The sequence below is a fragment of the Trifolium pratense genome, linkage group LG5 (genome assembly GCF_020283565.1).
Source record: "Trifolium pratense cultivar HEN17-A07 linkage group LG5, ARS_RC_1.1, whole genome shotgun sequence".
In the NCBI taxonomy this organism is placed as follows: Eukaryota; Viridiplantae; Streptophyta; class Magnoliopsida; order Fabales; family Fabaceae; genus Trifolium; species Trifolium pratense.
The window spans coordinates 22,356,575-22,370,344 of NC_060063.1; the positions used below are offsets into that span (position 1 = coordinate 22,356,575).

The 13,770-nt window shown below is 29.7% G+C and overlaps 1 protein-coding gene across 3 annotated transcripts; it reads right to left on the bottom strand.

The window, feature by feature from the left end:
* Positions 1 to 616: 616 nt before the first annotated feature.
* On the bottom strand, positions 617 to 10,132 carry LOC123887431 (transcription termination factor MTERF5, chloroplastic-like). Of its 3 annotated transcripts, XM_045936746.1 has the most exons (4): positions 9,809 to 10,119; positions 8,556 to 8,617; positions 7,709 to 8,445; positions 617 to 880 (listed from the first exon to the last, which is right to left on the bottom strand). In XM_045936746.1, the coding sequence occupies exons 1-4, from the start codon at positions 9,949 to 9,951 to the stop codon at positions 710 to 712; spliced, it is 1,113 nt and encodes a 370-aa protein (XP_045792702.1). In that variant the 5' UTR covers positions 9,952 to 10,119; the 3' UTR covers positions 617 to 709. The 3 variants fall into 3 exon arrangements, with proteins under 3 accessions (XP_045792702.1, XP_045792705.1, XP_045792703.1); XM_045936749.1 differs by lacking the exon at positions 617 to 880 and having other exon boundaries at positions 7,404 to 8,445; positions 9,809 to 10,132; XM_045936747.1 differs by lacking the exon at positions 617 to 880 and having other exon boundaries at positions 7,404 to 8,445; positions 8,556 to 8,605.
* Between the last annotated feature and the right edge of the window lie 3,638 nt (positions 10,133 to 13,770).

Consider the following 13,770-nt stretch of genomic DNA (forward strand, 5'->3'; position numbering starts at 1 on the left):
AAGAGCACATGAGATAATTCCTCTTGTTCTTCAAAACAAAAAATGCAACATAGCTCATGCGGATTAACAAGGATAGATTTTCTTGCCAAGGCCATACGAGTTGGAAGTCTTGATAATAATAACCTCCATCCAAAAATGCTTACTTTGGATGGAACATCATTTAACCATAATTGTTGTAAATGAAGCGAGAGAGCTTTGTGGTCTTTTGCAAAATCTTTGGGTCAAAGGTGCAAAATTAAAAATCCAGAGTGGTCAAAATTTAAAAATATAAGATTATTAGTGCAATTTTTCAAAGTTCAGTGCCACAGTGGATCCGCCCCTGGACACCTCTATGATTAGGCATGTCACGGTATCCGACTCGTGTCGGTATCTAACATTCGTATAACACTCGTACGACACGTGCCAGATAGCTCATACTAGTGTCGGAAAAAATTCAATTTTTTCTTTACTTTGACACTCCTTTGATCGGTGTCCGACACCTGTAAGACACTCGTACGACACGTGTCGGACAAATGTTCCAAAAAAATATTTTTTTCTTTGCTTATTCTCTCCTTAAGCACATATCAGACATATCTATAAGAGTTAAAATGTGTCGAACCGACAATATCGATCAATGAGAGATTGAAGACATTACAATTTGATTACAACTTGCCCGAAAGTCTAAAATTTCATTATCTGATTAAACAACCTTGCTGCTGTAAACAAAATCCTAATCAACTTGCAATTTCTTTAATTTTTTTAATAAGATCTCTTCAAAGTCGCTGCTTGTCACTGAAAGAAGCTGATTCAACACTACTCTTACTCCAGAAGCTTTCATGCGTGCATATCTCGGTTTAATCCTTTGTTCTAAACTGTATCCAAAATATTGAGGGAAGTTAACCAGCTCTGATTTCGGGTAATCCGTAGTCATAAAAAAATCATCATAATATTGAAAAATAGTAATAAATATAGTCACCCCTACCAGAGCCACTACATGGACTTTCTTCCTTAAAAACTCTAACGAAGAGTTGTAAAAATAACATCTACTCCAGGATAAACTCTTCTCTTCTAATTGAACCCTACAAAATTAGCTTATATGCATTTATTCAAAACCTGGTCAAAAGACCATAAACGATGTAAACTCTCTCTACACCAAATCCAAATTAAAATATAAAATGATAAATAATTTTTTTAATTAATAGAAATGAACTGAATGTATATATATTCAGTAACATATATAAGTTTATTATTATTTTTTATAGATATATAAGTTTTTTTTTTTGTACAAGTAGAAGAAACAAAAGAGAAGAAAAAACAAATTATCTAGAAAAGAAAGTCCCACAAGCATCAGCTAGCAGGAGAAGATTCATTCCAATTGGGGGATCAACTATAGGAGAATAAGCCTCAGGATTGGCAGCTCCAAATTTTGCAAGGTAGTCAGCGCATGCATTGCCCTCCCGGAAGGTGTGAACTATATGGATCCTCCAATCTCTAGCAAGATACTCCTTTATGTTATCTTTTACAAGTAAAAGGAATGTTGAGTTGCTCACAATCAAGTATTTTGATGATGTGGCACTCTACAAGAAAAGTTTACAATCTCAATTAAAAAACCTTTTCATCATCTCCTTTAATTAAATCATTTTAATTTTAATTATCAATATATCAAATTATCAAGTTTACAATCTCTATTAAAAAACCTTTTCATCATCTCCTTTGATTAAATCATTTTAATTTTAATTATCTTTAATTAAATCATTTTAATTTTAATTATCTTTAATTAAATCATTTTAATTTTAATTATCAATATATCAAATTATCACTATATAACTTCTTAAAAGGGACCAACTAACTAAAATGAAAAATTATTAAATTAAAATGGACCAACTAACATATAAGATTTATATAACCACAAAATATTCATGACTATTGGAATTCTTTCAATACTAATACTAATAAAAAAAAGGAATCATTATATTTCAAGCAAGTGAGTCACTTTGATATTCCAAACCTCTTTGATCAATCTCTTAAAGAGCTGAATTTAATAAAAAAAAACGTGTGTCTCTCTTCATTGCAAGTTAATTGGTTCCTAAATGAATTAAAAGGGACCAATATAACCACAAAATATATTCTTTCAATACTAAGAAAAAAAAAAAGTGGTATGTGCTATGTATTATGATAGGTTTTTCTTTCAAATTCTAGAGCTAGAAAGTGGTATGAGCTAGAAAAACACTTTACTATAAAATGAGAAAATTTAGTGACTAATAGGTTCACTCTCACTCTTTATAACCACCACCCCACATTCTTTTTCTACTTATTATTTCTAAATCTTAATAATTGATATTTTCACTCAATCTTTGAGCGTATTTCTACCATGGTGCTATGTATTGATATCCAACAATATTCATTTGTACTAATGTTTAGTTTTTGTTCTTCATGTGTAGGTTGAAAGAAATAATTTTTCACTACAATAGAATGTTAATGGATGAAAAGGCCGGTATACTCAATTACTCTTATCAAATTATATTGTTCATTTAAAAGTTATCTTTAAAATATATTTTTTATCATAACAATGATTGTAAGTAAACAATCTTATTTTTCTCATTTATTTATTGATATTGGTTGTTCATTTGTTATCGAGAACATAGAACGTTATATTATTTTAGTCTACTTACTCCAGATCCATGTGATAGAACCAGAGGAAAAAAAAGGTATTTACTAATTTATAAATTTTTTGTTTGAGTCATCATTTACTTTCTCCAAAATAACTCTTAGGTACATATTCTTCAACTTTTAATAATGTCTTATGTTCTTTTCTTACTTTCCATGTATGCCTTCACTAATTTATTGATTTCTATGGCAGAATATTGACTAAAGTATCTATTGATTTTCATGCATCCTTACGAGAAATTTGTAAAACAAATAGTCACTCATATAAGAATATCTTATCATCTATTGTATATTCAGTTTCACCCTTTTATTATTTATCCATTTTGTATTTCATATTCTTCATATATGTTAATCCATATTTTTTATGGTTGGATATCTATTATATTGATCGGCCAAATTATATCTTGAAAATTGACATAACATCTTTCTTTTATTAAAAGGAAGCTTGAATTGTTTTTAGGCCTTCTTTGTGATGATGTGACACCTCTAAGAGAATTTCTTACAAAAGAATATATCAATAATGAAAAATGAAAAATTTAATTAAAAGTGACCAACTAATATTATAAGACCTACAAATTTATATCTCGGTTATGGTTTAGAGAGAGACATAAATGATACTATGACCATCAAATTTTCATGATTGTTGGAATTCTAAAATGAAATTCTCACAAGAAGATATATCAACAAACAATGATGTATTCTTATATTATTTGTCTCAGCTTTCTACTAAATTTGGACTTATAATGATAAATGATAGTATATAATGTAATTGAGAAAAAACTGAATTGCGCCATATTGACATTTTTGCGTCCAACTTTACTAAAAAATTCTCTGATAAAAAAAAAAAAATCTTCCTTAGAATTTTTTTTAATAATATGCAATTTTACTAAAGTTATTGTATAACTATGAATATAATTTTATATTTGATACCGGACTTTTTAGAAAAGAGAATTGATAAATACGAGAACAATAACATGTTTATTATTGGTCCATAGAAGAAAAAATAATTGAAATCAGTTATGAGATTTATTTTATGCTTAATTGCAAATAATTGGAAACACCAATTAATAGTGTGACTTTTGATTATCTGCAAAAGAAACAGCACACTAAAATGAAAAGAATTAAACTTCATGTGTTATTGTGGTTTTTGCATAAAGAGATCTAATTTCTTATGCTATAAATTAACATTTGCATAGTTAATTTATAAAAATATAATGCAATGATAACTAAACACTCATTACAATTAAATCTTATGACTGTTGGAATGCTTCTCAATGTAACCATGATCCTTATATAACTAATATCTATTCACATGTATCACATACTTTTTGTTTAGTCATGCTCTCTCATTTTTTGTATTTAAATTATTTTGTATGTTTTCTATGTATAGATATTTTAGCAAATTATGTCTATATATATGAATGTTATTCTATTTTCAATATCCATTTTTCATCTTTTTAAGGACTGAAGTTTAAAGATTGCTTTATGCAATAAATGTGGTCATTGCAGTGTGATGATTGTGGAGCACGTCCATTTGATCGGAAGTTTTCCTTCTATTTAAACCATGGATTTGGTATGTTTTGTAAAAAAAAAATTGTATGTCTCAACTACATTAGAAATAATTTGAATGTATATAACCTATGCAAAAGTTTAGAAGTTAAAGGTTATAATTTATTTTACGACATATCTATAAGCGAACTTTAAATTACTCTTATGTCTCATATTTTCTTATTCTTTTTTGACCAATAATACATCGAAGAGGAGTTAAATATACTATTTTAATATCTATCATTTAACTATATGATATTATTATATTTATAACAATTATTATTTTTCATTTATAAAAATATTTTAATTATATATTTAATCGAACCCGTGCAACGCACGGGTTTACCCCTAGTATAGATAGATAGATAGATAGATAGATAGATAGATAGATAGATAGATAGATAGATAGATAGATAGATAGATAAGTTTGATAGATATATAAGTTTATTATAATTTATGAATTTGTGAAAAATCAATTTATTTTTATTACTTTCAACATAAAAGTTTATACTAATTAATAGTTTTTTAACTTAATTTCCGAGACAATTGTTAGTGCTTTAATATTTGTTTCCTTATCAATTTATTTGTAATTAATTTGGTACAATAATTTTGGGAAAATTTGGTACAATGATTTGGTTCATAGTAGTTACTTTTTTACCCTAAAAAAGGAAGCAAAATATATGAATTTTTAATATTGGGATTCGATTAAGTATAATATAGGAATTGTTATTATATGCTTTAACATGGCATTATGACAACAAATAAATAAGGTCATCCGCATACTTATACATTTATTAAAAAAAAGGACAGATATACGCTCGAAATTATTTTGACTTTTGTTTTAATGTTATTTTTAGATGACTTGTGGCAATCTCTCAATTCATTTTGCTGATGTGTCATTCTTCTATGTTTTTTCCTTTAGTCATTAGTGCTCAATTATAAATATAGAAATTGCTCAATCAGGTTTTATGAACAAATGTCTATATTAATATTTTGATACAATTGAAATTTTACATATGGAAACTTTTGATTATTGACTAACTCATTTTTGGAATATATATTGATTAAATTAAATCAATGCTGAAATGTATGGAAATTTCAAAAATTAAGGACCAAAAATCTACTATAGTTTCTATATATACGGGTCAAAAATGAAATAAATTTCACAAGTAATTTGAAAAACAAAAATATCAAAATGAACATCTATGGAATACGGGGAGCTATATTTCTATCCATATACCAATATTGGGACCACTTTTTCTTAAAATTTGTACGGAACCTTTATTTATACTCAGGGGTTTATTTTTTTGTAATTTTTACGGAGTTAGATTTCTACAGATGTTTTAATACAAGATTTATTAATACGGGGCGAATGACCTCTTTTCTTTTTTTTTTTTCTTTTTTTTCTATGGGAACCTATATTTCTACACGTATTAATGCTAGATACCTATTTTTTTATAATTTTTACTGGGACTTATATTTACACTCATATTAATAATAGTGCATTTTTTTTATAGTTACATTTGTTTTTAGTGTAAACTCTGATACACTTACTTATTTACTTTAAAAAGTTGAAATTTTAGTTATTATCTATTACTTAACAAAAAATACATTAACTAAAAATAAGAATAGAAAAACTAAAATTAAATTTAGAAAAACTAATATCTCAACTAATTGACTTTAACCTTAATCATATATAATAATAATCTAATTTTTTTATATGATGATCAACGAGATTCTTGCAGAGACTGATGAAAATGACTACAAGGGATAAATAACATGTGGATTGAGAACAGAGGAGTGGATAAAATATTCAAGTTTAATTCTACAATCAGAAAATTGTACTAATTTTGAGTTATAATTCTTTATTTGCAGGTTCATATACGGAAGAACAACATTGTTTGTTATTCAAATTAGTATTAAGTATTATCAATTGATGTTAGAGTTTTAAGTATTTATTTATATTTTTTATATTTTATTGTCATTTTTTTAATCATATGTTTACTTATTAAAAAAGAATTGTTGTTCATATTATTTTTTATTGGATTAAATCATGCTTATAAATGTTTTTTTACTATTATTTATAAATAAATGTTGTACTCTATTTTTTTACTCATTATTTTTTTATTTGTCTAATTTTTCATGTGATATTTAACAAATGTGGAATTGAGAAAAATGTGGAATTGAGAAATTGATATGCTTAAAAAAAATTATTCTTAAACTTCATACTTATCAAGTAGAGAAAAATGTGTCATTGTCTGAAATATAAAAGGAATGAAGTAATTGACTTCATAGATTATTTTTCTATTTCATTTTATTATTCTATTAATTATTGTTTACCTTAACGTGGTTTTTATAATAAAAAAAATACATAGTGATTTGTACCAAACAAAATATTAAAATACGGGGGTATTGATAAAAAAAAACCTACATGGAGGTATTAAGCAAAAAATAACTTACACAGGGTGAGACATACATTTGTAGATTTTATTATATAAAAAATACGATATCAATTGAAAGCAGGGAAAGTAACAATGATTTTATATATATAAAAAAGAATTAAAAGCAATAATATCATGTATTACTTTATTTTTATTCTTCATACATCACTGTAAAATAAACAAATAAAAATAAAAATAAATAGATACATTTTTTAAAATTTGCACATTAACAAATGAGATATGCTTAAAAAAATTATATAATTTTTTTTTGTGTCAAGCAAATGACAAACAATTCTACTGTTCATTACTTTTAAATAAATAATATTAAAATTAAAAACGCCCCATTTTGCTTCTCAAATGTGAAATTTTTTCACACGGGAACATGAGATAAAATACTCCTGAAGAAAACAAATGTCTAAAGGAGAGAGATGACGATTAAGAACAAATATATTAACCGTTAGATTAATTTTTGCATAATGACCTTTTTTTTTATGAAAATAAAAGAACATATATATGAACATGTGAGTTGGGAACGGGGAGTGGAGTATAACTCTCTATTATGCCATTTCTCCTTAAAATCTTCAAAATTTGGATCTTTTATCATATTTAAATAAACTATTACATTAAATATAAAATTAATTTTACAAATAATTAAAAAAATCACAATATTAAAATTTTAATAATCCATATTTTTCATGTGTGAAAAAAAATGATCTATATTTTTCATAGAACATTAACCCGGGCGATAGCACGGGTAAGTTATACTAGTAAGAGTTAAAATGTGTCGAACCGACAATATTGATCAATGAGAGATTGAAGACATTACAATTTGATTACAACCTTGCCCGAAAGTCTAAATTTTCATTATCTGATTAAACAACCTTGCTGCTGTAAACAAAATCCTAATCAACTTGCAATTTCTTTAATTTTTTTAATAAGATCTCTTCAAAGTCGCTGCTTGTCACTGAAAGAAGCCGATTCAACACTACTCTTACTCCAGAAGCTTTCATGCGTGCATATCTCGGTTTAATCCTTTGTTCTAAACTGTATCCAAAATATTGAGGGAAGTTAACCAGCTCTGATTTCGGGTAATCCGTAGTCATAAAAAAATCCAATTTTGGGACCATAGTCTCAGTCAAGCTGTAAGTGTACAACATTGCACATCTCGAAATCATAGTCCCAATTTCTTCCAAGGTATATCCCCTTTCCAAGAAAAATTCTGTTACAGGCTTTATATTCGCCTCAATGCTAAGACCAATCATTTGCGGACACCTCAACAGAAGAGCGCCAACATCAACCCCTAATGAACGGAAGTACGTTGCTGTTGGTCGGAGATTGTCCTCTACACTGCAACCAACGATATTAGGGAAACGAGTTAAAATCCTACCTATGCTCTCGTCTGAGATGCCTAATTCAAGGAGAAAATCTACCTTTTCATTAATTTTCTGCTTGCTATAAGTTAGCAAGGTCGGGAAACGGTAGATAGCTTTCACCCATTGTTTCTTGTCGGCCCCCAAAGATTCGAGGAATTTCACGGTGGGCTTAATATTTTTAGATAGACTGAGTGCACATAATTGAGGCCTTTTAGTGAGGATAATAGGAATTTGTTCTTTCGGCACTCCAAGTTCAAGAAAAAACTCAACCAATGGCTTAATTTTATCCTCCAAACTATAGCGGGCAAAAGCCGGGGATCGTCGCATAAGAGTCCTAATTTGATCACTATTCATTCCATGTTCCATAAGATAAACAATATGAGGGTCTGCTAATAGGGTTGGAGGCAACACTTTTATGTTGAATGACTCATTCGTGCCTGAGAAAAAAGAACCATAAAAGATCTTTGCTCATTACAATAGTACATTACTACATGAACCTCATGTCAATTGTAACATCTAAATAAAACTTTTGAACAAAATTGCATACCAGATTTTGCCTGACAAAAGAAGACCCTTGCAGAGAAAGGAATTGGAGTCCTGATGCAAAATCTTCATATAAGAGAAAAAAAATCTCCAAGTTTCAATAATATAATCAAATAAATAAAATAAGATAGATTTTTTTACAAGATAAAATAAAAGAGATTTGAAAGAAAAACAAAAGCATATTGGTTGCATGCTATTCATATATTGCTTTGTTTGGATTGACTCACTTGAGCTTTATATATTGACACAAATCTTAAAATTGAGAGTTGGGCCTAACTCAACCGTACAAAACCGTCTTGTAAGGTGAAAATTGCCTCTTACTTATAAACCATTGTCCAGACCAACTCACATCCAATGTGGGACTTCTTAACACACCCCGTCACGCCCTACACTATTGGGCTTGGTGCGTGGATATAAATAGTGGGCGGCGCAACGGATCTTGGAGGAGGCTCTGATACCATCTTACAATTGGGTATTGGGCCTAACTCAACCATACAAAACCGGCTTGTAAGGTGAGGATTGCCTCTTACTTATAAACCCTGGTCCAGGACAACTCACATCCGGTGAGGGACTTCTTAACAACAAACACTTGTAAGACTGTTCGGAAGAGTTTATAAAAATAGCTTATGACATGTCCATAAGATGTTTCCAGCTTATTTTCATAAACTCTCTAGAATAACTTATGAAAAATAACTTATAAGTTATATGAAGTTCATTTGACTTATTTTATCTTTTGTTATAGAAATAGCTTACATATAAACACTTACATGTACAGTATACAAGTCTGTGCTTATAGCACTTAATTAACATGACATTTGGGGTTTGGCAATGAATTCTTATTTGGGGTTTGGCAATGAATTGACATGACATTCACATAGACCCTTATCTCCTATTTTGCAACATAAACTACGAAGCACGACCACTCCTCAGATTAGGCGTGTCCCAGTGTCATACACATGTCAGTCTCCGAAACTTATTACATTGAATTAAGTCAATTTTTGAAATTATTATTTGTGTTGACGTGTCATTGTGTAGTGTCGTGTTCGGTGTATGTGTCAGTACTTCATAGAACACAAACTAAGATACCCAACAAGCTCATTAAACCCTTCTAGAGTTATTTCTACCTTCTATTGGAGTTTAAATGTGTAAAATGAAAGCATAGGCATGTATGAAATAATAATGAACTAGTGCAAACAATTTTGGATAAAAACAAAAAGACATTGATGCATGAAAATGGGTAGAAAAGAAAAAGTGTACCTTATGGAAGTGGAAGAGAAAAATGGTGCGAAATGGAAACAGTGGGGTGGTTGAATTGAAGAGAAAGATTTCATCTTTGTGGGTTTTGAGAGTTGTAATGTTTGTGGAATATCACTGCAAATGAAAGATGCAAAAACAAACATAGCAGAAGGTGCTGCTGGTGAGTTGGGTGGTGGTGAATTTGTGAGAGCAACGGGAAGTTGGGTTTCACGGTGGTTTTGGCGACGGAGGAAGGTTCCGGTGAGAGTTGAGACAAAGTGGTCGGTGTTTCTTCTTGCCTAAAAAGTGAACCAGTAATCCTAAATTTTGTATTTCTTTCCTCTCAAAAAAGATAAATAGAAATCATATTTTAAAACAAGAGAAATAGTCATTTTAGTCCCTCAATATGCAATTCGCTGTCATTTTGGTCTCCCGATGAAGAAAAACTATTGAATAGTCCCTGAATCTGTATTTCGTTAGTAAGTTTGGTCACTGCTGTTAAGTTTGACCATTAACTCAACAAAAAAGCTGACGTGACATTTTTTGGACACGTGTCAGCTTGCTGAGTTGGCACGAGGGACGGGAAAACAACCATTTTGGTCCCTGAATGTGCAACTCGCTATCATTATGGTCCCTGACTCAAGAAAAAATACAAAACAGTCATTGACTCTACAATCCGTTAATCACTTTAGTCCCTTGCATTAAAAATTGTTGTTAACTTTATAAAAAAAACTAAAGTGACATGTTTTACGGACACGTGACACGCAGATTTAACCCAATTTTTAAAGAAAAAATCATTTGCACCTATTCATATATAAACTAGTCCATCAGTTCCTTTTTATTTTTCATTTATTTTATCACTTTACACATGTCAAAGCATAACTTTGATCACTAATAACTTTAATTATCTATTATAAAAAATTATGAAAATTTTATATTTTGAGAATATTCATCGAGACAAATTGAACAATATCTTATTTGCTAACATTTGATTTTTATATATTAATAAAAATTTATGGTCAAAGTATATTACATGAATAGTGTACAATAATCTAAAACGACAAATAAAAAGCAACGGAGGGAGTAGTATCTAATTTCCCCCCATAGAATTTGCATAACAACAAAATTTGAAACAAGGAACCAATCGTTAGTTGGTTCAGTGGTGATTGATGATGAACTTGGTAGGGAGACAACGGTTCGATCCTTCACAACTACGATCGTGAGGGGACCGAAACCACTTGATGCCAAAACTAACCCCCGAACCAGATTAAACTGGTGGTCAAAGCCAACAAAAAAAAAATTGAAAGAAGAAGAAGCAAAAGGGGTTGTTGTTAGGTTATTTAATGTATGAAGAAGATGTATGAAGAAGGTAAAGAAGAATGAGGGGAAGAAAATAAATAAATGAAGAAAAAAAAAGTATGCATAACAACAAAGTTTGAAAGAAGAAGAAGCAAGTTGTTGTTAGGTATTGAATGTATGAAGAAGAAAGAATGAGAGGAAGAAGATAAAGAAATGAAGAAGAAAAAAAAAAAGTAATGTAATTTTAGTCCCTGGACACATCATCCATCCAGGTGTCACACATATGTGTTAACTCTGCGTGCCACGTGTCAGTAAAAAATGCCACATAAGTTTTTTTTATAAAGTTAATGACCATTTTTAACATTAGGGACCAAAGTGACTAATGGATTGCAGGGTTGAGAACTATTTTATATTTTTCTTGAGTCAAAGACCATAATGACAAAGAGTTGCACATTGAGGGACCAAAATGGTAGTTTCCCCGTCCCTAGTGCCAACTCTGCAAGCTGATGCGTGTCCAAAAAAATGTCAGTTTTTTTGTTGATTTAACGGCCAAACTTAACAGCACGGACTAAACTCACTAACGGAATGCAGATTCAGGGACTATTTAGTAGTTTTTCCTCAATGAGGACCAGAATGACAGCGAGTTACACATTGAGGGACCAAAATGACTATTTCCCCTTTAAAATATTTGAAATCAAATTCGACATAAATTAAGTATTTCATCCCTCCAACAATAAATTGGTCCAAACGCTAAGAATGTTGGTTCCATTAAGTATTTAGTCAGCGATTCGATTACTAACACATATGTATGGAGAAAACTCGGTTGGTCCCCATTTTATTATGTGTCCCACAGGTTCCCGACGGAGATTAGTTATCACTAACGACAGTGAAAACTTCATACAAATATCATGGTAACCAAAACAAAATTCATCCATCACTATAACCATTTTTAAAATAAAAAATTTAATTTTAAATATAAGTCTGTTTTCAAGTTATAAGACACATTACATTACAAAAAATTTATAAGACACATTTATTGCTCTTTTTTCTTTCAAACATAACACTTATTTAATACTATTGCTTTATATTTGAATATGAAAAGTCAATTATAAACACATTTTTTCACTAAGGACAATTTAATAAATTGTAATATACAAAAAATATATATTAATTATACTATCACTTTTTTTTAATATGTGTAAAAAATGTCAATAAATGTTTATAAAAAAGGACGGAAGGAGTAGTAGTTAACTCAATTTAATTTAAATAAGTCAAAACATCTTTTAAGTTTCGCGTATCTAATAGTTAAGTTTTTTAAATTTTTTAAGTCACAAATATGTTTTAAGTTTATAATTTGTTGCACCGTTACTCTTTTAGTTATCTTACATTTATAAAAACATTGATGTAACCGTTAATTTTGATGTAAGTAAAGAATTGTTGGCTGCAGCTTTAAGGAAGGGATAGTGATAAGCAAGTTTGAGGCGTGAATCATGATAAGCCATCAGGTGTTTACACAATTCACAGTTCACACCACTAAACTCACAACAATAATGATAGAAAGAGTAAAATACACTTGGTTTCCTAATACAGTAGAAACTCTTTAAATTAATAATGTTAGGACCGGAGAAATTTATTAATTTAGAGAGTTATTAATTTATCGATAAATTAATAATTATTAATTTAAAGAGATTTTAAGTAATTATACTTTACATACCAAACAAAAAGGCAAATTATTCTATGCCTCTTAGAATTACGTTGCAGCGAACCTTGTGGCTCAACGTAAATTAGTAACTATTGTGTTCATATGCATTGGAAATCAACAATGACTTTTGAAGTACGGTAAATGTAAACAAGAGGAACAAATGTGTTCAATATATTTTGTTCAGTTTCTATGAATTATTAATTTATGATTTTCTTGGAACCGAAAATTATAAAGGGATCTCCCGAAAAATTATTATCTTATTATCTTATCGAGTTTTTCAATTTTTTACATTGGTCCAAGTCGGGACCGGACAAATTTATTATTTTATAGAGTTTATTAATTTACCGAGTATTAATTTAAAGAGTTTCTACCGTAATAACAAACATAATCTTATGGTGGGATCCTTAATACATCATAAAAGATTGTTAACTTTGAACAGATTTGTGCTGTTGGATGCAACAAAATACATCATGATCAAGGAGGTGTAGGATGCAATGATGAAACTGGGAGCCTCTCCTCCTTTCTAAGTTCTTTGACAATAGCAGCAAGAGCTTCGGGGTTTACCCGAAGATCGCAGAGAGCAATGAGAATAGAAACTGTGTGACGGTATGTCGAGTATGTTGGACATGTGAAATGCCAGGTCCAGAGCTTCTCGTGCACTTTTTGCGGCTTATGGATCCATGCTTAAGGCTGAAATGGGAATACAGAAATGTTATCCAGACACAAATCCTCCAACAAATATACAATACAAAGGAGGATGTGGGAGGTTTCTTAATTGGCAAATTGACCAATATACCCCTTTGTGTTGTATATTTGTTAGAGAATTTGTGTCTGGATAACATTTCTGTTAAAAACTAGAACAAAGGTCCAAATGGACGAGACCTCCAGGTCATGATTCAATTGATTCAACCGACAGTTGAACCAATTAAATAAATATGGTGCTAAACTTCATAGACTCATGCATAGTCATAACTTTATAAAA

Excerpts from the sequence above, each read along its gene's own strand:
- LOC123887431 (XM_045936746.1), bottom strand. The coding sequence starts at position 9,951 with ATGTTTGTTTTTGCATCTTTCATTTGCAGTGATATTCCACAAACATTA. Across the intron at positions 8,618-9,808 it reads TTCTCTTCCACTTCCATAAG|ATTTTGCATCAGGACTCCAA; the intron begins GTACACTTTTTC and ends TCTTATATGAAG. Across the intron at positions 8,446-8,555 it reads CTTTTGTCAGGCAAAATCTG|GCACGAATGAGTCATTCAAC; the intron begins GTATGCAATTTT and ends CTTTTTTCTCAG.